Below are 22,680 nucleotides of genomic sequence, written 5' to 3'. Positions count from 1 at the left end.
TATCTGCAAAGTTGCCATTAGTCATAACCAATATTTCAATAAAAGGTGTAAGGGAAAAACATGAAAAGTGTGTAATTGTGAATGTTTTATATTGTAAAGAATATAATACGTGTACTTATTTTAAATGTTTCCTATATATAATTAATCAATTATGGTGCGTGTAAAAATAAATAAATAAATAAATAAATAAATGTCATATATATTTATATATAAATATATGATAATTAATTTTTAGTGTGTATATAGTATTTTTGATAATTACAAGTTATATTTGAGTTTAAAATTTTCACAAATTTCATAACTTGATATATATGAAATTCAAAAGTAACTAAAAAAGGAACATTTTTATAATTAATACCCTAGCTTTATTATTATTAATTCATTTTATTTTTTATTACAGTCAAACCAGCATATCAGAGTTGAACAACAAGCATAAATATGACTATTATACCAAATTTCATAAGTTTCACAATATTTGGGAACAAGATGGGAGTCTTAGTAAACACAATTTTAAATTGAAACAGACCATATTCCCATAGAAAAATATATGTGACATATGATTCAATCCACAATTGTATAATTTTTAATACAAAAAATCAAAGGATTTTCAATAGTTTTTGTATCTCATGAATCAATTTTTTAATATAATTTTAATGATGGTGATGTTTGTATAATTTTCTGTGAGGAAAATGGAATTTTGGATCAGCAATTATCCTCGTGCCTAACTTGCCACTATAGAAAGATTGAAACAACAAACTAAAATTGGCTGATTGATGGCAGATAACCCTTTTGTTTCCCAACCTGTTTTGAATTAAATGATGCTATAATGACAGCGTTGTCTTAACAACTGAATAACTTGTATGTAACATGATTTTAAAGGGAGAAAAAAGATGCACTTCTAAAGTTTGTGAATTCTGAATGACAATCAAGTCCTAGAGCAAAACATGCCAATCTTGGTACACATTTGCCGTGCAATGAGCTTGGCTTATATTATGAACCCTAAAAGGGATACTATAACTGCAAAACCAATCCAAAAACGTTCCGAAACCATCATAGAACAGTGCCCTCTCCTGACATTGTATGGATAAAGGGGAAAAAAATGAAAATTCAAACTGTTCATGTGTGAAGTGAAGATTACATTGAAGGAACAGGAATCTCAGGCATTATGAAGGAGCTGAGAAGCTGAACCTAAAACCAGTCTTGCCTCGATCATGTTCATGCTTCCTGAGTATGTAAAAGTAGTTACCCTGAAAAACAAGAATCGTGCAGGTGAGATTAAGAAGTTTTGGTACAAAGCAACTAAAATAGCAGAATATCAACGATTATTAAGAACAATGCTAATCTCCCAGTTCTGATACATTAAATTACAATGATAAATTCAAATATGAAATAATGTCAAGTGACTTCACCCGGCAAGTTCAGATGACGGATCGGATTTTCAGGAAGATGATATTATAAGCAAGTATTAAGTGCTCAGCTCAGAGCGAAAAGTGAGGGAGAAAGGGAAATTAAAGTATCTAGATTTCTTTAAAAAATATATTTCCCTTCCCACCATACATTTTGCAGTCTATCATTGGCATTTCACTTCAATATTTCCCCACATTTTTTAGTAGCATGGCCTACTTCTTAATTAGATATAGAGGTTGAAAATGAAGCTGACCTCTAGGCGGAAGAGTCGTGTGGGAATAACAATTCCACACCCGACCGATGTTCGAAAGGATTCTACAAACTTTCGAGCAGAGAATTGCTTATATTCATTCTGAGTTAATTTGGCAGCATTACCCGAACCAGCAAAAACATGTCCATGGATTCCATGTTCTCTCAACCACTTGATTGGAAGATCAAAAGATAGGTCTGCAAATGCAGTAACAGCAAGATCTCCTCCTATAAAATCCCATCCAGGGGAATCACTGTTGTTACCATCAGCTCTATCCCTACTTTGCCTCCGTGGTTCAGTAGGACCTAACCCCCTAGTTTTAAAGCCCCATAATGTTGTTGGTCCTCCTAAGGTACAAACTGGGGAGAAGTCACCACCCAAATAAAACCTTTCTGGCAGTGGAGATGTCTTGTTCATGAATCCTTGTCCCCATGGAAAAACAGCACCGGCAGAAATCCCAAGGTTCAATGCTGTATTATAAAACCCAAAGGGGACAGCAAAACGAACATCAAATTCCTGCATTAGAACTGGAAATATTACAGAGCTACTTAAGAAAAAAGAATTTTAAAAGGGGCAACAAAAATAAAATAAAGTAACAGATATGAAGATCCAGAAGGTATGCCTTGGTGGACAATTTCTGACTATTTTACCATTAAAACAAGGTTAAACTATTTTGGTCATCAAGGTTTATCCTGGTGGAAGAATGTCTTATGGCCTAATATCACATCCACCACTCAGCAGTGAAGTTATTATGTGGACAATTTAAGCAAAATGAAATCCTAAAATCTAGCTCACTATCAACAAGATACTGAACCCATTGAAAAAGCATAGCACCATAAGCAATCAATCATCTCAAGATAGAGTCACCATTTGAATTAACCAAATACATTGTTAAATATATTAGCATCTCTAGTTTTAGTTTTGACAACCAACATCATCTGAACTGAATGATGTCATCAGAGATAGCAAGAGACAAATGCTAATGCAGATTATCTTATATGGGAAGTGGTTCTGATAGTTTCTCAATCCAAGGAGATAGTTCCACATGCTCGAACTATGTCAATTAGGAATACTACCAAGATTATTCCAATAATTTCTAGTTCTTCTATCACTATCACTCAATAGAAAGATTATCATGTCTAATTAATAACAGACAAATTAAAACTTTTGCAGTGCAGCATATAAGTCAACAGACAATAAAAGGATTTAATCACACCTGACGGAGAAACCGCAAACTCCGGTTATCTGGTGCAAGACCACCAAGATGGGTGGTAGAGAGAAAAGCATAGCCTCTTGTAGGCCTAATAGGTGAATTTCTCCTGTCCATTTTAAAGGTATACTTCAAAGATGAAAGTAAACCGTGCCCAAGCTGCCTCCTTATAGACCTGGATGATGTTTGTGATGGATCTGTCAATGTGCGCCACCCAAGAGTGTAAACCAAGTCATGGTGCTTTGTGGAGATCAATCCAAGAGAAGCACCCAGTAACTGTTCTTTATACGAAGAAAACTCCTGCCAATCTTGGGAAATCAATGATATCCGTGCCACAATAGGGCTCAACAGTTTCTTAATTCGAGGCGCATAGACCCCTAAGCTCAACTCTGTTGCTTGGCTGCCACCGTATGCCAAAGAAGTATCCCATATATCACCATAACCCAACAAGTTCTTGTACTTCAGAGCACACTCAAGAGTCCAAGAACTAGTCTACAAAAATCATTGCATGATTCCCAAAGAGAAAGAAAAGAAGAATGCATTAGAATCTTTTCCTCATTAGAATCAGCATATCCAACAACACATTATTTATATCATTTTGTTCACTAAATTACAATTCAAGTCAGTCTAATGAGTGTTTAAATGACTTCAAAACAACTTCTAACAAAATGTTCTAAACATAGTAATCATAGAATTTTGTGATTTTGAAAATCAAATCTTCATGGTTATTCAACAGCACACAAAGGCATGCCAAATTTTTGAAGTGGCACTAGGATGCTTTGCACCAGGCTGCCCTTTTCTTTACACCATTTTCAAGTATTTATAAATGTTTTACAAATTTCTACTGCTTACTTTCTAGACACTACCAAAAAAGTATGAAACATTCTTGACACATATTGTTTATGTCAAAAGTTGACATTAATAAGCCTTAAACATCAACCAATATGACCAATCCTACATACATGATCATCTCTGCAGTAAATTCTCTAAAATCCAAAATTCATGCCATCAATTTTCTCAAATGCAAACACGCCACTAACATCCAAAAATCCATGGGCAAGTAAAATAACCCTAGAAACTTGAATCCAAAACAAGAAATGAGAACAAATAGATACCGAGGGTTTGGTATAAACGCCGCATTCGCCGGAAACGGTGTTGTTGGACTCAACTACATCAACGACAACGTTTGCAGTATTGGGAAGCTCTTTGGGACCAGGCTCGAGCCTGACCTTGCAAGAATCGAAGATTTCAAGAGCCTGGAGCCTGGCAATGGCGGCTTCGCAAGCACGCATGAGGTCCTGCATGGTGGTGGCAGTCTCGATTCCCTTGAGCTCCGCTTCGATGACCCAATCCTTGGTCTTCGTGTTGCCTTTTACAAGAACATCGTGGACTCTGATTGGGACCATCTCCGACGAGAGTCTCCGCGCCAGCGTTTCGACCTTGAAACGCTGCTCGTGGAGCTTCGAGGCTGCGGACTGAGGGGTTCGAAGATTCGGCAATACGTCTTCTTCTTCTTCGTTTTCTTCTTGTTCTTTTTCATCTTCTGGTTCGTCGTCTTCTTCAAGTTCTTGTTCGGCATTGTCATTGAGAGGGTGTGGTTCTGTGTTTGTCATTTATGGAGGGAGCTTAGTTAAGTGTGTTGGAGATTCTGTTTTGAATGTTGGAAGAAAGAAGAAGAAAAATGAATTTGAGTGTGTGTTGGGTGTTCCAGTTTTTGTGAGTAAAACGCTGCCCAAGAAGACGGCGATGTAGATGCTAATTCAATTCACCTTCTTCCTCCATTTCCTTCACTTTTTCTTTTTTTTTAATCATAACTTGCCCAAATAAAAAAGAAGTTTCAAAGTATTACTAATTGGTTGTTACTAATTTTTCTTTTTCTTTTTCTTTTTCATTTTTTTTCAAGAGTATTTGTTTATTGTGTGTACTATTTTTAAATAAGTTATCATACTTCTTAACAAAAAAAATTAGAGATAGAATTAAAGGAAATAATAAATATATATTGAAATTACTATTTTTATATGATCAAAGAATTATATTATTTTTAGTGATATTATTAATTAATTTTATAAATATTTATCTACTAATCACTATGGTTAGTAAATGGAGAAGTTCGTCCTATCCTGCCAAAAGTCCGTACCGACTAATGAGATAGTTCTAAATTTCTTTTCCGTTTCACGTAACGACGGATTGGCGGGTCAAACCCGTCAAATCTTTACTTTTATAAACTATTAAATATCAAATAATATATATAATTTTACAATCATTTCAATAAATTTATAATTTTTAAAGACAAAAAAAATTATAATTTTTAAATTCACAAAAATTAAAGTCATTATAATTATAAATACGTAATAAACATAATTATAAACCAAATTTTTTGAAACAAAATAATAAAATAAATATTATCTAAAACAAAACAAACATTGTCCAACACATATAATTAAACATTTTCAAGTTAATAATCAATCAAACATAAAATATAATCCAAAATATAATTTAGAACATCTTCAATTATCATCTTCATCCTCTTGTAGATCAATAACATCATAAAAATTTATAAAAAAAATGGTCCTAACAAAAAAATGCCTGGTCCGGCAGGAAGCTCGTCCTACCCCGCCGAAACCCGCCAAAACCCACAGATTAGGTGGTGCGAATTAGGCGGGCTTTTAAGTTTGGCAATCTCAAATTTTAAGTTTAATCTACTTTTTTTGGCAGATTACGCAGGCTGACCCGACGGATTTCGACCCATTTACTACCCCTACTAACCACTAACTCTCAACTATTTATCATTTTAATATTTCTTATAAGAATTTTTTATATTTGTTACTGTATTATATAAAAAAATGAATTTTAGTAGTTATAATAATTATGTAAATCTTGTTAATATTAAAGTCACATTTTTTTTATATTTTAGTAATTTTTTAATACATTTTATAAAAAAATATTACTAAATAATAAAAAATGTTACTTTAATTTTTACAACCGTTTTTAAAACACCATAGTTATTATTTATTAACATAATTACATAAACATAATACAAATGAACTTATAAAAAATATAAATATTAAATAAATATTACAATATTGCCTTGTATGGAAAAACATGTAACAGAAATTCAGGAAACGGTTATTAAATGGACATAAAAAAATCAACACAAGCTTATTAAAGCAAGAAATGAAGAGAAAGCTCAAGATCAACTGAATCTAAATGCGTGAGAAGCATCAACCGGGACGATAGTAGCATTCAAGCAAGAGAAATTTTAGGTAGCAACAATTTTGTCTTATTTTTGCCTTATATTTCACCAAACACTAATTTAAAGTAAACACTCACATACACTAATTTAGTGTTAGCTTGTAACATTCCCCTACGAGTAGTGAGAGTAGGGATGTCAATGGGCTGGGCGGGGCGGGGCATGTCTCTCTGCTCTTCGTTTCCGTTTCCAGAATTAATCCCTGTTTCCGTCCTATTTTTCGTCATGAGGAATAATTGTCCCATTTCTGTTTTTCGTATTCTCTGCGTTTTTCGCGGGACTCCATTCTCTATCTCCTTATATTTAACATTTATATGAAAATTATAATAAAAAATATCAAAAAAACCAAAAAACAAACTATAAAATATTATTACAAACACACAAACATATCTTATCCAAAGTTATATATCCAGAACTATAACATAGCAAATCATAATTTATAAAATAAAATCTTAAATAATAGGATTATGATTTTTCAATGAGTGAAATTACAAAAAAAAAAACCTATATTAGAAATAAAGTAAGGGTTATTAAATAAGTTGAAAAATTCGAAAAATTATCGGAGATAGAGTGGGGATTCCCGATCGGGTTCTCGCGCGCCTGTCTCGGGAGAATTTCGCTCCCCATCCTTATCCTCACGAAAAAAATTTTCCACCGTTGGAGCCCAATTCGAAATGGTTTCCGCAGAAATTCCTAAGTGAGAAGATTTTTAACACCCCTAAATGAGAAGGACAAAAAACCAAAGGACCAGCGGCATAGACAACAGCCTCATACTTACTTCCCGCACCGCCGCGCAAGAGCTTGTTCTTGTTTAGCGAAGCGGGGCGCCACTGAGGCCATAGCTCACATTGGAGAGTAGACCACAGGTCTCAAGAGGAGACCACACAAGCTTAATAGAACTAAAAATAATTGAAAAAAATCAAAATAAAATATATTTGATATTAATATTTTTAATACATAAATAAATACATTAATATTAAGTCTATATTTTAAATACAATATTTATAGTCCAAAAAAATTTAAATGATCATCTAAATAAAGAATTAAGTAGAAATAATTCTGCCAATGAGTAATAGCTCAAATGGCATAGTCTTCCCATATTCAATTAAGAAATTGCGGGTTCGAGTCTTCTATCTTTGGTAAAAAAAAAAAATAAGTAGAAATAATTCTCTTAACGAGATATTTAATTTCCACAAATTAAAAATAAAAATGAATAGATAATCATACAGAAATAAATTAGCATTGAGACTGATAATGTGATATTTGAATGAATGTAGCTCGAGAAAAAAAAAATATTGTTAAACTATAATATAAAGATCAGTCACCAAAGAAAAACTATAATATAAAGAGAAGAAAAAGAATTAATAATATGATAACATTTGTGATTATACGAGAAGATGCAAGTAATTATATAAACTTTTAAGGATAAAATAATATAACTCACTAAGTTTTTTTTTTTTTTACCAAAGATAGTAGACTCGAACTCGCAACCTCTTAATTGAATATGGAGAGACTATGTTATTTGAGTTATAACTCATTGGTCTAACTATACTATCACTTATCACTGGATTTTGAGATATCATGTCTTAGAAATGACATGTTAATCTTCGGTTGACCTTGAAAGATGTAAATACAGTAGCAAACATCATGACAAAGACTGTAATGAGGGTTATTTCTCTCCAAGTGAAACTTCCATTGCCTTAAAAGGAGTTTGAGAGTAGTATTTAATGAGACTGCCTTTCTTAAGCAATTTCTTATTTTTTATTTTTTATTTTTTAGTTTTTATTTATTTTTTTTTAAGTAAAAAAAAAAACGGAAGATAATTAATGATTTAGAATTAATTTTTGAAAAGGATTAAATAATTAATGAGAAACGGGCTGTTCAAATCACTTTATTAGCAAATTACAGATTTTACAGGTTAGTTTCACCCTACTCCTTCACAGCTTCACTTAATCAGCGCCTCCAAAACCCTAAGCCAACAAACCCTGCTAAACCTACCACAAGAGCTCCAACCCTCTTCATTTCCAGAGCGTTGCCACTATCGCCGCCTGACCGCCAGCATTTGCCGTCGCTGCCCGTCGAAGGTCTCGTCGGCCATTGTTTCGTGGATCCCCTCCCCCTCTTCGTTGCTTGGTCTTCCTGGATTCGTTGGCGTCGCAGCTTCCGTCATCATCGGCAACGCAGTCTCCGTGGTCATCACTCCAAGCTCACTCCTCCATCACCAAAAGTAAGTCTTGATTAGCTTTCCTTCACCTTATTACTGCATTTCTTTCCTTAGCTTCCTCTTTCACTGTTGTTGCTTCTACTTAAGTTATGATTATTTATCTGACAAAACAAAAAGTTTATATTGACCAAGTTTTTTTTTCTTTCCTTTTAATGTTTAACACTTTTTTCTTTCTATCTAATAACATGATTCCCCAAAATTGCTTATTGCTTTATGTTTCTGCTTCTGCATCTCCTCACTGTCTGGAATTTGGAATATTGGATCTGGGGTACTACTTGTTGGTGAAAATTATTTTTTTTTGTTTGGGTTCTGTTTTTCCTATCTTCTAATGAATTCCTCATCCTTTTGTAATTAGAAAGTTTGTGTACTATGTGAATTCATCATCTCCCTCACTGTTCAACATCCCAAATAATTACCTTTTGAGGAAATTGTGTTTCTTTTCCTTCTTATTTCCCTCAAACATAATGTTCTTCGTTCCAGATATTTTTCTTATTAGCTTGACACTAAAAATATTGTTGCTTATTAGCATGAATTTATTCACTTATGTTTGGTGTGCTTATTCATCATTGTGATTAACTCCCAATTTTTTTTGCCAATAGAGGGAAAAAAAGGAAATAACTTTGAATTTACTTTATCAGAAGCTATATTTTTGTTTTACTGGGTATAATATATAATACAAAATCTGAACATATACATAAAAGGTGTATGATAAGATGATAACCCACCAAATTGTTTCATTTAATTCCTAATGGATCTATCTACACGTTCTATCAAATACTCTTAATTATGAGTGAACTGTTTTGTCTACAGATTACTGATATTTATATATATGGACATGGTCCTCCAAAAAAGTGTTCTGCTGAATCATTCATTGGTCCCTGTCCTTCCCTAGCCACGAGTCTTTCTTCATATTTGTTTATCCACCTTAGCTTTGTGTTGGAATTGAGACCCATATTGTCTTTGATGCTAATCTGCTCCATCAATTCCAAATTTTAATGATACCAATGCATGGCCTGTGTTTGATTAATTAATAGTCACTAAACTTAACACTCATCACTAAACCAAAGTTATTGTAAGTATTAGTAAAAATGTAGCTTCATTTTCTTATAATTTTTCAAAATTGCATATAGCATAGAGAACAACATATTTATTAAATTGATCAAATTTAAGAGTCTCAAATAAAATTACTAATTTTCAATCCTTCTAGCTACTAGTTCCCAAGGTAACTAACCCCATATGCTTAGTTTTTGTTCCACTCCACATGTTCTAGGTAGATTTTTTTTAATAAAATAAAATAATTAATATAGTAAATCTTATGATAAGTGTCATGCAAGAATTGTGTTGTCCACCTTGTGCCACTTCTTTGGAGGAACACAGTAGACCCACCTATGTGTATATATTTCATCAAACCCTATGCTCTCAGGAGGGAAGAGGGCACAGCCACTAATGGGGACCTTGTGTTTAGAGTTGTTTCTCTCAACTTTAACAAAATTAATGGTTCTCTTGTACTATTGGCCAATCACCCTTTGAAAGCAAAAGCTCACTAACAAAACAAATAAATAATACTATAAATAGTTTAATAATTTTGTTCTTTTTCTTTGTTAGTTTTGAATTCAGATCATCAACAAAGGATAAGGTATTAGTAGAGAACATGCTTCAGCACTTAGGCTTCTGACACTGATTCTTCTTTTTGTGTTTATACTAATGATGCCACTAAGGGGCTTATGCAATGAGACCATGTGAGAAAAATAAAATTTTAATTTCACTTTAATTAAAGTTACAAGTTAATAATGTTTCTTTTGGGGGTTATCATTAATGTCACAACCCATTGGGAATTGGATTAAGCGTAGCAATAATATGCAATATATAATTGTGATTTGGGAATAACTAAATTGCAATACCATGTGATCTCACTCCTGTATATAGTGGTTTCAGTGTTGTAGTGTATATGATAACTACAAAATTATTAAAGGTGATCTTAACATGTAATATACATAATTAAGCATTCTTTTATTTATTTAATTCTAAAAGGCAACTAGTATTTAATTATATTATGCTTTTTATTTGATCCATGTCTCGCCTGCATGGTTATATCTTGGTGAGCATATTTATTGTCATGTGTCATATATTGATGTCAAAAGTCAAATATGTTTATTGTACAATGGCCATTAATATTCCTTTGTCTTCAAACTGTTTTTCTTTTTTTTTCCCCTTTTCATTTATTCAAAAAAACTTAATGTATCTTCTCTATTTTTTTATAACTCAATTAACATTAATATTTTTTTAATTTGATTACATTTTTATAGTATAGGCTGATAAATTAATTTGAGTTTATTTTAAATTTGAAAAATTGAATGGGGTTTATATATTTAAAGCCTCCATCAAAAAGCTGAAAGTGATCAATTGAAGATTTTTCAGTTCGCACGGAGGCGAAAAGGGATAGGGTTTATCCCATCGAAACCTTTGAAGGATTAAGACAAATTTGTTTATTCACTTTATTGTTATTCTTTTCCCATCTTGTTTCGCCCAATTTTTTTGTTTAATCCATTATCAATGTTACGAAACAAATAAAAAGATGCTTCAAACACACCGCATCATTAGTTTGTGATGCCGACTTAAAGAACCAAACAATTCTCTGTTTTTGTCTGTCTTCTATCTTTTAGATGTTCAATTTTTTGTATTTGATTGTAAGAAAATATCTTAGAATAAATAAATATATTTTAAAAAAGATCTTCAATCAAATACCCAAGCATACGTTGCGGATTTAAAAAAAAAAAAAATCTTATCCTTTGTATTTTTTGAATAATTATTTTTGTTATTGAATTCTGTTGCTGAAGGTTTGAGTTTTTGTGTACTATTGAGTTTTACATTGTTCTTCTGCTAATTGTCTAATGACCTTATGTTGTGTAAAGGATTAATCAAATGCCTGGGAAACCTTGGTACACCATTAGTAGTGCAGCTAGAACTGATGCTGCCCCTGATTATCAAACTCAAGCTAGTTTGGTGAGTTAAGTAATGTTGGTTTGAGCTTGAAATGTTGATTTGCCTTAGTATAGATTTTTAGTCTTCATCATTTGTGGGAATACTGAATATGGTTGGTTGATTTCCTAACTAATTTGATTTTAACTCAAGGATGGAATGACGGATACGGGAGCTAATACTTCAAGTGCACAGCCACGTGCTAGAGCGCCCCCACTTCCGCATTCTTACAATAGTGCTCGACAATCTCGTGTTAATGCTGTACCATTTCGACCACCGCGCAATGAAAGACGGCTGGCTCCGTCAAGTGACATGGGTGACACTCGAGCTCCAGCAACACGCACAGAGCATTGGGATCGTGATGAAGTTGTCGATGTCTATTCGGAAGATGAAGATTATGACCCAGAGACGGATGAGGTTGAGTCGTTCGATGACCATGTCGACGACTTGTTTGCCGGACAAGAAGCTGAACATCAGGGCAATGCTAACAGCCACAAAGACATCGATTTTTGGGAAGTTGATGTCATTGGTATCATTTTTTGCCCGTATCTTAGAAACTATAATTAATCTTTTCCTTGAATCTAATTCTCTGGGTAACTCTAATGTTGTACGCTTTTTTCCTTCCTTAGAAAATGGCTTGACACAACAGAAGGAGATTGCAGAACTTAAGGCACAGTTAGCAGAACTAAAAGCAGAGGTAGCAGAGATGAAGGCAGAGGGACAGATATTGGAGAGTTTGTTAGCAGAGATGAAGGCAAAGAGACAGATAATGGAGAGGTTGCTAAGATACTTAATCCAGCAACAAGGAGATAATTTGCCACCTGACATAGTTGCAGATCTAGATTCTTTGGGAAGTGCATGTAATTTTTTCCCCATATCTTAGAAACTATAATTAATATTTTCCTTGAATTCTAATTCTCTGGGTAACTCTAATGTACGCTTTTTTCTTTCCTTAAAAAACGGCGTGACATAACAGAAGGAGTATCAGAAGAAGATTGCAGAACTTAAGGCAAAAGTTGCAGAACTAAAAACCAAGGTAGCAAAGGAGAAGGCAAAAAGACAGACAATGGAGAGTTTGTTAAGATATCTATTCCGTCAACAAGAAGATAATTTGCCACCTGACGTAGCTGCAGATCTAGATTCTTTGGGAAGTACACCGACCTTATCCCGTGCAAGATCATCTTCTGGCACTAATGATCTACATGATAAATCATGAGTTTGAGTCAACAGAAATAGATACACTTGAATCTGATCACTTTTTAATTGTTCACTGTTTAATTACTTTTGCATTATTTATTTCTAGTTTATGTCATTGATGCACTTAGGACAAATTACTATTATATATATTGATTTTTGTGTATATATTTTCAGTATTTTGGTTTTTAGTTTGAATGATTCTTTATTTTATTAAATTAAAGCAACACACGTAGTGGAACAACGTAAAAGGAATTAAACAATTGATCATATATTAAAAAAATTAGTTTAAAAAAACTGTAATGCATCATTTGGCTGGCGGTTACGAATCCGCCGCCATAATAGAAACAATGTATTTTGGTAGTTGAGATTTTGCGCCGGTTATTAACCGCCGCAATATACAAGTAGGCTTGGTTACGTTTTTGGTAGCATTTAGAACTGCTGCCAAACCAATGTGCGGCAAAATATCAACTAGTAGTGATTATTCCAACCGTTACTATAAACTGCCGCTAAAGGTTTTGTCGCTCCCTATCTTGGAGCGGATTGGCAAGTGCCGCTATCCGACTCCATAACAGCTGTCGGATGTGGTGTAATGTGTGTTTTTGTATATTTAAAAAAAAAGTCCGACTAAAGCAATTCGTCTCCTACAGATTGTTAGCCTCCAAAACTTTACAAAATACCACAACATCCAATAATGAAACATTACACCAAAACTAACCCAATATCCAAAAAATGAGCCAATTAGTTACTGTTGGGAGTGAAAAAAAAATTTTTTCAAGAGTATTTGTTTATTGTGTTTACTATTTTTAAATAAGTTATCATACTTTTTAACAAAAAATAGAGAGAAAATTAAAGTAAATGATAAACATGTATTGAAGTCGTTTTTACCTAATACAAGAATAACACTATTTATAGGGATATTACCAACTAACCTCATAAATATTTATCTACTAACTACTAACTTTCAACTACTTATCATTACTTTAATACTTCTTATAAAATCTTTAACAGCTAAATTATAAGAAATTTTTTGTATTTGTTATTGTATTATATAAAAAAAAGAATTTTAGTAGTTATAATAATTATACAAATATTGTTAATATTAAAGTCACATTTTTTTTATATTTTAATAATATTTTTTAATACATTTTTAAAAAAAATATTACTAAATAATAAAAAATACTACTTTAATTACATAAACATAATACAAATGAACTTATAAAAATATAAAACTATTCGTTAAAACACTAATATCAGCAATAATTATAATTTTGGACAATAATATGCAATCATCTTACAATAATGAAAATCAACTAATAATTTGTGAATAATTCTAAGAACAAAAATAAATAAATATTACAATATTGCCTTGTATGAAAAAACATGTAACAGAAATTCAGGAAACGGTTATTAAATGGACATAGAAAAATCAACACAAGCTTATTAAAGCAAGAAATGAAGAGAAAGCTCAAGATCAACTGAATCTAAATGCTTGAGAAGCATCAACCGGGACGACTAGTAGCATTCAAACGAGAAATTTTAACAATTTTTTCTTATTTTTGCCTTATAGTTGACCAAACATTAATTTAAAGTGAAGACTCACGTAAAGTTATCTTTATGTAAAGTTGATAGTTAAAAATCGTTAGATAATTTAACGTGTCTAACTGAATTGTCATCTAATAATTTTTTACTATCAATTTCACGTGAAAGACAACTGCATTAGTTTAATTTTTTTTTTTAGTGTTGGCTTGTAACATTTCCCTGCGAGCAATGAGAGGGACGAAAAGCCAAAGGACCAGCAGCATAGACAACAGCCTCATAGTTACTTCCGGCGCTGCCGCGCAAGAGCTTGTTCTCGTAGCGAAGCGGGGCGCCACTGAGGCCATAGTTCACATTGGAGAGTAGGCCACAGGTCTCAAGAGGAGACCACACAAGCTTAACATAACAAGAGTGAAGTGGATGATCAAGTATATAGTTTTTCATCTTGAACCCTTCAAGTTGTGCATACATGTAACCGTTCTTGTCTGTGTCAAAGACCTTGTAATAGAAAACTTGACCCTTGTAGTTCTTGCATGTCACGCTTACTTTTGCCGAACCTACTGGCTTGGCTTCACTTAGTGACCAGGTTCCAAGGTGATCACAACTTTGGCAATATACCATAGCTTCAACCACTACATCGTTGGCTTCTATGTTGGGAGTGATTGCAAGAATTAGAAACAGGGTAGAAAGTACAAGGAAGCTTCTAATCATGTAAGCCATTGATGATTCGAATAAAGGGATTGGCAATTGAAGAAGCATTGGATAGATGGGTATATATAGAGTTGTTATAAGGATTAAGGAGACGGAGTTGATCAAACTCCTCATTCCTCAACGTGCTTTCCACCATGCTACCAACAATTTTGGCTCTTATGATCTCTCTACGTGAATCCCATCTTCTAATGCGAGTTGGCATCTTGAAATTTGAGGGGTGAATACCCACATCCTTCCCCTAACAACTTTTTCGAATAAATAGGACGCCCCCAACTAAAAAAACACACCATTCTCGGCCTTTATTCTTTTAACTTCCGTGAAATCGATTAGTCACTTTCTCGATAAACTCTTTTTTGAGCGAATGGAACGTGCCTATACGGTACGTTAATCACTTGATCTATTAATTATGTACTCGTTAGACAGATTTTTTTATTGGAACTTCGTGGTCTTTATAGTAATTGTCAAAAACAGTTTAAAATATTTTTTCTATTTTTTTGGTTTTTTTATATACATTGACTAAATTTATTGTGTAAAATATCAATAATTTTTAATTTTTTATTTATTTATAGAAGATATATATATTAATAAGAATGGCATTGCTAATTGTTGTTATCAATCTTATCTATTTATTACTAATGATTCTAAAATGTTGATATTTGAATCTTTGATATTATATCTATATAGTTAGTTGACATAAATATTCTGTCTATTTTAAATAAAATATTATGTTAACTTTTTTATTATTTATTATAAAAGAATTTAATTTTGATACACTGTCAGTGTAAAATAATTTTATGTGTATCTAATTATACGATGTCACATCAATAAAAATAACTATTTTTTATATTCACCGCGTAAATAGTTATCCAAAAGAACGGATGTGATTATACGACTGTGTAAAACGCTTTACATTGTCAATGCATAAAAATAAAAATCATTATAAAATAGAATACACACTTCTCCTAATAATAATGAATTTATGTGAATTATGATGGTTAATTTAAATTGAGTATACCTAAAACTTAAAATAATCCAAATATTATAATATCTTAACAATTTTTCTAAACAACAATAAAAAATTAAAAAATATATTATCAATTTAATTTTTATAAGTAAAAAAAATTTCTTCTAATTAGCACTTAATCACAAATAAGTAGTTTAATACTAGTATTTTTTCCGTAATAATATTACGAAAATATAAATCTTTTGAAACCATATTGCCTTTATTATTACATTATAGATTATGGCAGAAAAGATTTATAGAATTAAATTATTTTTACAAAAAGATTGTAGAGAAAAAAAAAGTCTCCGTTGACTAAGAATACCAAAGTTTTCATAAGTAAAAAAATTAATTAATAAATTTTTTAGTTATTATTTTTATATGAAAAAGTTTAATTTTTTTACCAACAATTAATTTTAATATTCATTATCTAAAATTTGTGTGTATACTTTTACATTTGATTATGTACTTCTCTCTATATATAAAATTATAATTAGATATTAGTATAAAAAAAATTTATATTGATAGTTATAAAATTAACTCTGAATAAAAATTTTTCTAAACAATTGAATCTTGATTCGAATTATTAATCACAACATTAGTATTTTTTTCTAAATTATATGTAATAAATATTTGAAAGAAGAGAAGTGAAAATGTAAATTAGAAAGATAAGCGGTAAAAATTTAAAACTAAAAAAATATGTATATAATGATAAATTAATAATATTTTTTTATGTAAATAATATTATAAATTTAATATATTTCTTATAATTTTATAAATTTATTTGAATTATATTATTTTAATAATTTTATTTTTTGCATAACAAAAAAGTAGAGAGAAATAGAGAACGAGAGAAAAAAGAGAGAGAAAGATAAAGAAAGAAAAAAATTATTTTAATTATAATGAAAGAATATTTCATGATATATTTTAGTTTGTCAAGTTAGTAATATAAAATATAAATTATAAGTTATATATAGAGTGGGAAAGGTATAGAGAAAAAAAAAAAGAGAGAAGTAAATAAGAAGATTTAGGAAGCAAGAGAGTTTATTAATTTTGGAAGAAAATATTTCATCTCAATTTTAATGAGAGTGTCATGTGACATATTTTGGTTGTTAAATTATTAATATAATATAATTATATTTTAATTTTAATTTTAATTTAATTTTAATTACAATTAGAAAATATTAGGTTGCATATTTTGATTGTCAATTTCATAATTAATCATTGATAATGATATATAAGAGAGATATAGTTGGTGAAAGAATGAGAGAGATAAAGAAAGGAAGAGAAGGAAAAAGAGAACTCTTTAATTTTGGAGAGAAAAATTTGATTTCAATTGTAATAGAAGAGTGATATATGACATATTTTAGTTGTAAAATAATAAAATTAGTAATATATAATAGATATAATAAATATCACTTAGACATGTTTCATTAATTCAAAGAAAAAACATTGACGGAAGAATTAACCAGTTTTACATAAGTAAAGATTAAGATCCAACAGATTTTTTTTTTTGTTGAAGGTCTTGTTATTTTTTAGATCTGCAACCAAGGGTGTACATCAGTACATGGGTCAAGTGAAGTCGCGGGCCTTGACCTAGATTCGACCTTAAATAATGACCGGATCTATTTTTGAGATCTTTACTTGGTCCTAGATCTGATGAAATCACACTAATTTCGGGTTATATTAAAATTAGGTATAGACCGGTGAAATTTGAGTCTTGATAAGCTTTATGTTAAAAAAATATGATACATTATTTATAAAGAAGAAAAAAGCATACTTATTACTGAGAAGTTGATATCTATATTTGAACTTGAATTTGTCTATAAATTCTAATTTTAAGCTTTTTTGATCTATTTTCTTATTCAATAAGTGTGATTAAAAACAAAATAATAAACTTATAATTGATATAATATAATATTAAAATTAATTAAAAAATATTTTTTTTAGTTTCTTTGTACACAAAACCGGGTGAAGCCAGACTCATCTTGACCCATTTTTAACCTTAAATAATGACTGGGTTTATTTTTAAATTTTTATTCAGCCTTAGACCCAACAAAATCACAATAAATTAGTCTTTAAAGTGTTCATATCGGACCGATCATGTACACCCTATTTGCAACAAATATCTAACTAATTGGGGGATACTATAAGAAATAAAAAATACTATAAATTTTTATAACATATCAAAATAATTCTATAATAATATCAGTCGAATAATTCATCATTTTTCTTTCTAAAACGGGCAGTGGTAAATGTGGTATATAGCTTCAATTATCTTTAAAAAATATGACATTTTTTTTTAACAAAACTAGTCGACAACTGTGATAGATGGGTTTCTAGTAATTTTAACATAAATCATGAGCAGTAATTTACCCCATATTCGTAGAAAAAATTCTTGACATCAAGTATATCTTTTTTTTTTTTTTTAAAAGATACCTAACAATGTCTGCTTAGTCCTAAATTTTGTTCCTACAGGTCCAATGGGTAAATTTAAAGCATATGATGTCTACCAAGAACGGTCAAATTTCTATGTATACATCAGGTCGATTGAATGCAATAACATTGAGTCCTTTTAGCATTGTTTTTAAGAAATAGAAATTCAGAATGTATTACACACATCACTTACTTTAGATCAATGAACGTGAGAAGAACTACGGATAAATTGATTATGTTCTTATGAAGAAAAATATCTTGAATGGACTTGAAAAGAGCTGAAAATAAACTGATATACGTAACGGCCTATAATACACCAACACAACACGATATAGAATATGCGAATATACAAATTTTATACGATACAAAAACATAATATATATAAAATATAAAGTATTTTTTAGATAAATTATAATGATATTTTAATATTTTATTAATATTAAAATATAAAATTATTTTTTTATTATTTTTAATAATTTTTAATTATATAAAATATTTAAAATATTTTTTATTTTAATAAATAATAATATATATTATTTTTAAACTCATCTAAAAATACATATTAAAAATAAAAGTGGATACACTGACACATAATAATATTTAGATATTTTTAAACATGTCCAAAAAATTTTTTTATTAAGACACGGCTGGATATAACAAACACGCGTGTCGGACGAGTGTCAGATAAATATCGTGTCCAAAATGTGTCTGACACAGATACAGCAACTCAGCTAAGTGTCCATATTTCGTAGGTAATAGCTAATTTCTTTGTTCAGTTCCACAAACTACACTTAACAAAATTTACCACTTTTTGATCTCCATTATATACATGTGATTTGCAACATTCCTAATAGATACCTTGAAGTATCAATTTACAAGTGATAGCTATGATTACTCTTGTGAGTTAACTGATTTCATATTGCATCTGCATTAGAAATCTCAAGTTCAGCCCACCAAAGTGGAGAAAGCCTTGGAACTGCAGCTTCAGGTGCTAGTTTTGTTATCTGTCTCAACCTCACACTCACTTGTTTCATTGTTGGTCTCTTCTCTGATTCAGAGTTGCAACAACATTTGATCAATGCAGCAACTTGTTCTAGCTGATCCTCTTGGTAAGATGCTAGTGTTGGATCCACCACTTCTTTGAGTGCTTTGTCACCTTCAAGATAGTGTGTTGCCCAATTCTCAATCAAGCCATTAATACTATCCACAGAATAACAAGGCTTTCCTGTTACCATTTCTAATAGCATGGTACCAAAGCTATGAACATTGCTCTCAAGTGTTGCTGGTGCCATGTCAATGTGTCTTTTGCCCCAAGACTTTGTCTCAGCTGAAGCTGTTTCATATGAGAAACTAAAGTCTGAGATTTTCGCAGCATTGTCCTCGGTTAGATGGATAACTGAAGAATTCAGGTTGGTAAGAGTCATAGAAGGTTCCAACTGGTGCAAATGTTGTAGGCAGTAAGCTGTCCCGGTCGCGATTCGAAGTCTTGTTTCCCAGTCCAAGCGCTCAGCTTCTCTTACTGGAGTTTCAAAGAACATAAATAAGGAAAAGCATATAATATCAAACATATTGTATTAGAACTTGTATGACTTAAAGTTCTAGAGTTCGATCTTTTTTCTTAACTAGAATAACTTCACAATGATAGGTACTCACTGTGTAAATGCTCAAATAGTGTTCCATTTGGGGCGTATTCGAAAACCATCATTCTGGTGAAAGGCTCCTCTTCATCACAATAGCCAATCAGATTGACAAAATTCCTGTGGTTCACTTTGGATAACATGTCTATCTGTAACCGAAATAGCTTAAACAGTTAATAAAACAATTAAGATGTATGCTTAAATTGTAAATCAAAGATGGAGTTTGGTAGTGGTACCTTGTTTCTAAACTGTGCTTCTAAATTCCTTGACCAATCCTTTGATGATGTTACCGAAACAGAAGCTACGGCAATTTCAACACCACTAGACAAAGTCCCTTTATACATTGTGCCAATGGGTGAAGTACCAATTACATTACTAAAATCTTCACATGCTGCTTCAATCTCTGTTCTCTTTAGCTTTGGCACACCTGAAAATAAAAAAATAAAAAAACACTAAGCATGTCATGAATTAAGAGATTAAGAAACCGTTATAGTTGTCATGAAACAACTCATCCCAAAAGCTTAAACTGATAGAAAGAGACAACATGAATGATTATATCTCTGACATTCTCCCTCAAGCAAGAGCCTCTTCTGGGTTTGCTTGATTTTTGCATAGGCCTTATTTTCTTCTTTTATTTGGTTTATGCTATTTTTTCACTTTTGAGATAGCTCTAATACCGTGTCATGAAACCACTCATCCCAAAAACTTAAGTGGATAGGAGGAGGTAACATGAATGGTTATATCTCTAACAATAGTTAGTTATTTACCGGTTACGAATGCCTTCTGAAGCTGTCCACTTAGTCCTGTAGCCCAAGGTCTAACATTAGTCACCTTGTTGATCTTGCAGAGAAATATTCCAATGCATGTAATAAGAAGCAATGCAGCACCACCTATGACTCCAATCTCAACTGGAACTCGATGATTTTTCAAATTGGAACTTCTAGATGCTACTTTAGACTTGGAAGGAGGAGGATTAGAAGCATTTTGTCTAGGGGAATCTGGTGATGAAGCAGGGCTACTAAGTGGTTGATTATATACACGATTATAGCTATCTTCCCCGGCATGAAAGTGTTTCGATTTAGGACTTTGCAGTAGACTCCTGATACCAGTGTTTTGATCAACATTTACATGCCTTGAAACAAACCAAATCATAAAGTGTTAGGACATTTACTAAGATAGAATGATCACTTTTCAATTGATCAAATAACATACCATGAGAAGGATCTTGTTGTACAAGCAGGCCTTTTAGCTGCATCAACTAGCTGCTTTTTATCTACTTGACTTTCTGAAAGCATCTTCAGTTCATCGATTTCGGGGGTGAAACTCACAAGAAACTCATTGTTGTCCAACAAACTGCAATAAGAAGAAATTAACAACATAGTGGTACAAGTTCAATATTTAAGATAGAGTACTTGTTCTAAGAGCATTATTATGATCCCTACAGGATTGACAATGAGATATTACTCCCAAGACCAATAGGTATATGTCCACTCAAGTTGTTGTATCCCAAATCCAAAACCTCCAACTCTTTCAACTCTTCAATTTCTTTGGGGATGATGCCGGAGAGCGAGTTGTTCCTAAAAATACTGCATCATACTCAACAATTAGCAAGGAACTGCATAGATGATGCAAGAGAGTGAGTAACAAACAGTTTTCTTACATGGACTTTATGTGAACAAGGTTGACTAACTCAGGTGCAAGAGTTCCTCCAAGGCAAAGATCTTTCAGATTCCTATGAAGAACATGATGAATTCAACACAGACATTAAAGCAAAGGCTAATAAAAGCTTGCTAAGAATAAAGTAGAAAACAGAACTTGGATGTTTCATTTCATGAACCAAATGAAAAATGAAAAACATACACACTCACTAAAAGAAAATATTACATTCTCTTAATTCCTTATTTCTGTTTCAGGAAATAAATTATGAAGAACACAAAATAACACAGAATACAGAATCAGCACTTACAAGGCCACTACTCTTCCATCTGAACACTCAACACCAAACCAATTACAAGGGTCAAAAACTGCTTCATCATCATACCAATTTGACAAAGCACCAAAAGGGTCACTCACTATTCTCTCCCTCAACTTCAAAAGAGCTTTACCTGCACATATTAAAAAAAAAGGAAAAAGTTTCACTTCTTAGCATTTTGTCAAAGGTACCTAACCATATTGGTCATAGGAGAATTGAATATTACAAAGGTTTCGTCACAAGCTCAAAATATTTCACTACCTTCTTCATTCAAAGTGTAGCACAAGCCAAAGTTTTGAAGTAACAAACACACCACCACGGCAAACCTCAAAACTCCATTAAAATCCATGAACCATCTTAGTTTCAAGCTCTTGCTCATAGTTCTTGTTTATCAATGTACAGAAGAGAACAGATTAAAAAAAATGAACGACCCAGATTGAGTTTTCCTTAAAGAAACGAACTTTGATAAGAGCTTAATCTCAAGCTCTCAAGAACACAACCTTGGAACTTGTCGTGGTACTAAAGAAGCGAAACAAGCAACGTGGGGTGTTATGCTTAAACCACGTTCTGGCACTTGCAAAAGGAGCTTGGTGTTTGAGAGTATGGACCCCAAAAAATAGATGAGAACGCGTTTGTTTGTTCACAATAATTCAAGTTTGGTTTATGCTTGCTTCACTCATTGATTCTGAGCTCATGAAATTGGATTTATGATCCAAGTCATTTCGTACAAATGGTGGTTGGTATTGTTTCTCAATTCTCACCATGTTTTAGTTATCTGCAAATCATACAAAGAAAATGAAGAATATAAATATATTGTCACGTCAAAATACAAAAATAAAATAAAAAAATATTATTATCATGTTATATAATT

At 31.7% G+C, this 22,680-nt stretch overlaps 4 protein-coding genes across 4 annotated transcripts; 1 reads left to right on the top strand and 3 right to left on the bottom strand.

The window, feature by feature from the left end:
• Positions 1–871: 871 nt before the first annotated feature.
• Positions 872–4,690, bottom strand: LOC107609465 (uncharacterized). The gene is made up of 4 exons (XM_016311456.3): positions 3,983–4,690; positions 2,874–3,359; positions 1,661–2,173; positions 872–1,247 (listed from the first exon to the last, which is right to left on the bottom strand). Exons 1-4 carry the CDS (start codon positions 4,478–4,480, stop codon positions 1,164–1,166), a joined length of 1,581 nt encoding a protein of 526 aa, XP_016166942.1. The 5' UTR covers positions 4,481–4,690; the 3' UTR covers positions 872–1,163.
• A 3,333-nt stretch (positions 4,691–8,023) lies between these two features.
• LOC107609365 (uncharacterized) lies at positions 8,024–12,705 on the top strand. Its single transcript, XM_016311313.3, has 5 exons — positions 8,024–8,344; positions 11,254–11,344; positions 11,474–11,849; positions 11,950–12,180; positions 12,297–12,705. Coding segments are annotated over exons 2-5 (690 nt in total). The 5' UTR covers positions 8,024–8,344; positions 11,254–11,263; the 3' UTR covers positions 12,299–12,705.
• Positions 12,706–14,251: 1,546 nt separating this feature from the next.
• Positions 14,252–14,778, bottom strand: MOP10 (Pollen Ole e 1 allergen and extensin family protein). The gene has a single exon (XM_016311315.3). The coding sequence runs from the start codon at positions 14,771–14,773 to the stop codon at positions 14,252–14,254; it is 522 nt and encodes a 173-aa protein (XP_016166801.1). The 5' UTR covers positions 14,774–14,778.
• Positions 14,779–18,807: 4,029 nt separating this feature from the next.
• On the bottom strand, positions 18,808–22,680 carry LOC107609109 (putative inactive receptor-like protein kinase At3g56050). The gene is made up of 9 exons (XM_016310946.3): positions 22,071–22,680; positions 21,804–21,942; positions 21,498–21,569; positions 21,280–21,423; positions 21,050–21,190; positions 20,605–20,969; positions 20,074–20,264; positions 19,854–19,986; positions 18,808–19,719 (listed from the first exon to the last, which is right to left on the bottom strand). The coding sequence occupies exons 1-9, from the start codon at positions 22,186–22,188 to the stop codon at positions 19,115–19,117; spliced, it is 1,908 nt and encodes a 635-aa protein (XP_016166432.1). The 5' UTR covers positions 22,189–22,680; the 3' UTR covers positions 18,808–19,114.

Source organism: Arachis ipaensis, chromosome B7 (genome assembly GCF_059453495.1).
Source record: "Arachis ipaensis isolate K30076 ecotype BB chromosome B7, ASM5945349v1, whole genome shotgun sequence".
In the NCBI taxonomy this organism is placed as follows: domain Eukaryota; kingdom Viridiplantae; phylum Streptophyta; class Magnoliopsida; order Fabales; family Fabaceae; genus Arachis; species Arachis ipaensis.
The sequence above is the reverse complement of the archived record's forward strand: the minus strand, read 5'-3'. Positions and strand labels throughout refer to the sequence as shown.

What these genes read in the sequence shown, in the direction of transcription:
- LOC107609365 (XM_016311313.3), top strand. Translation starts at nt 11,264, where the DNA reads ATGCCTGGGAAACCTTGGTACACCATTAGTAGTGCAGCTAGAACTGAT. An exon ending in ATCAAACTCAAGCTAGTTTG is followed by an intron (nt 11,345 to 11,473) that starts GTGAGTTAAGTA and finishes TTTTAACTCAAG; the next exon opens with GATGGAATGACGGATACGGG. An exon ending in TTGGGAAGTTGATGTCATTG is followed by an intron (nt 11,850 to 11,949) that starts GTATCATTTTTT and finishes TTCCTTCCTTAG; the next exon opens with AAAATGGCTTGACACAACAG.
- MOP10 (XM_016311315.3), bottom strand. Translation starts at nt 14,773, where the DNA reads ATGGCTTACATGATTAGAAGCTTCCTTGTACTTTCTACCCTGTTTCTA.
- LOC107609465 (XM_016311456.3), bottom strand. Translation starts at nt 4,480, where the DNA reads ATGACAAACACAGAACCACACCCTCTCAATGACAATGCCGAACAAGAA. An exon ending in GTTTGCGGTTTCTCCGTCAG is followed by an intron (nt 2,174 to 2,873) that starts GTGTGATTAAAT and finishes GTTCTAATGCAG; the next exon opens with GAATTTGATGTTCGTTTTGC. An exon ending in CACGACTCTTCCGCCTAGAG is followed by an intron (nt 1,248 to 1,660) that starts GTCAGCTTCATT and finishes CTTGTTTTTCAG; the next exon opens with GGTAACTACTTTTACATACT.
- LOC107609109 (XM_016310946.3), bottom strand. Translation starts at nt 22,188, where the DNA reads ATGAGCAAGAGCTTGAAACTAAGATGGTTCATGGATTTTAATGGAGTT. An exon ending in CTACACTTTGAATGAAGAAG is followed by an intron (nt 21,943 to 22,070) that starts GTAGTGAAATAT and finishes TAATATGTGCAG; the next exon opens with GTAAAGCTCTTTTGAAGTTG. An exon ending in GATGGAAGAGTAGTGGCCTT is followed by an intron (nt 21,570 to 21,803) that starts GTAAGTGCTGAT and finishes TGTTCTTCATAG; the next exon opens with GAATCTGAAAGATCTTTGCC.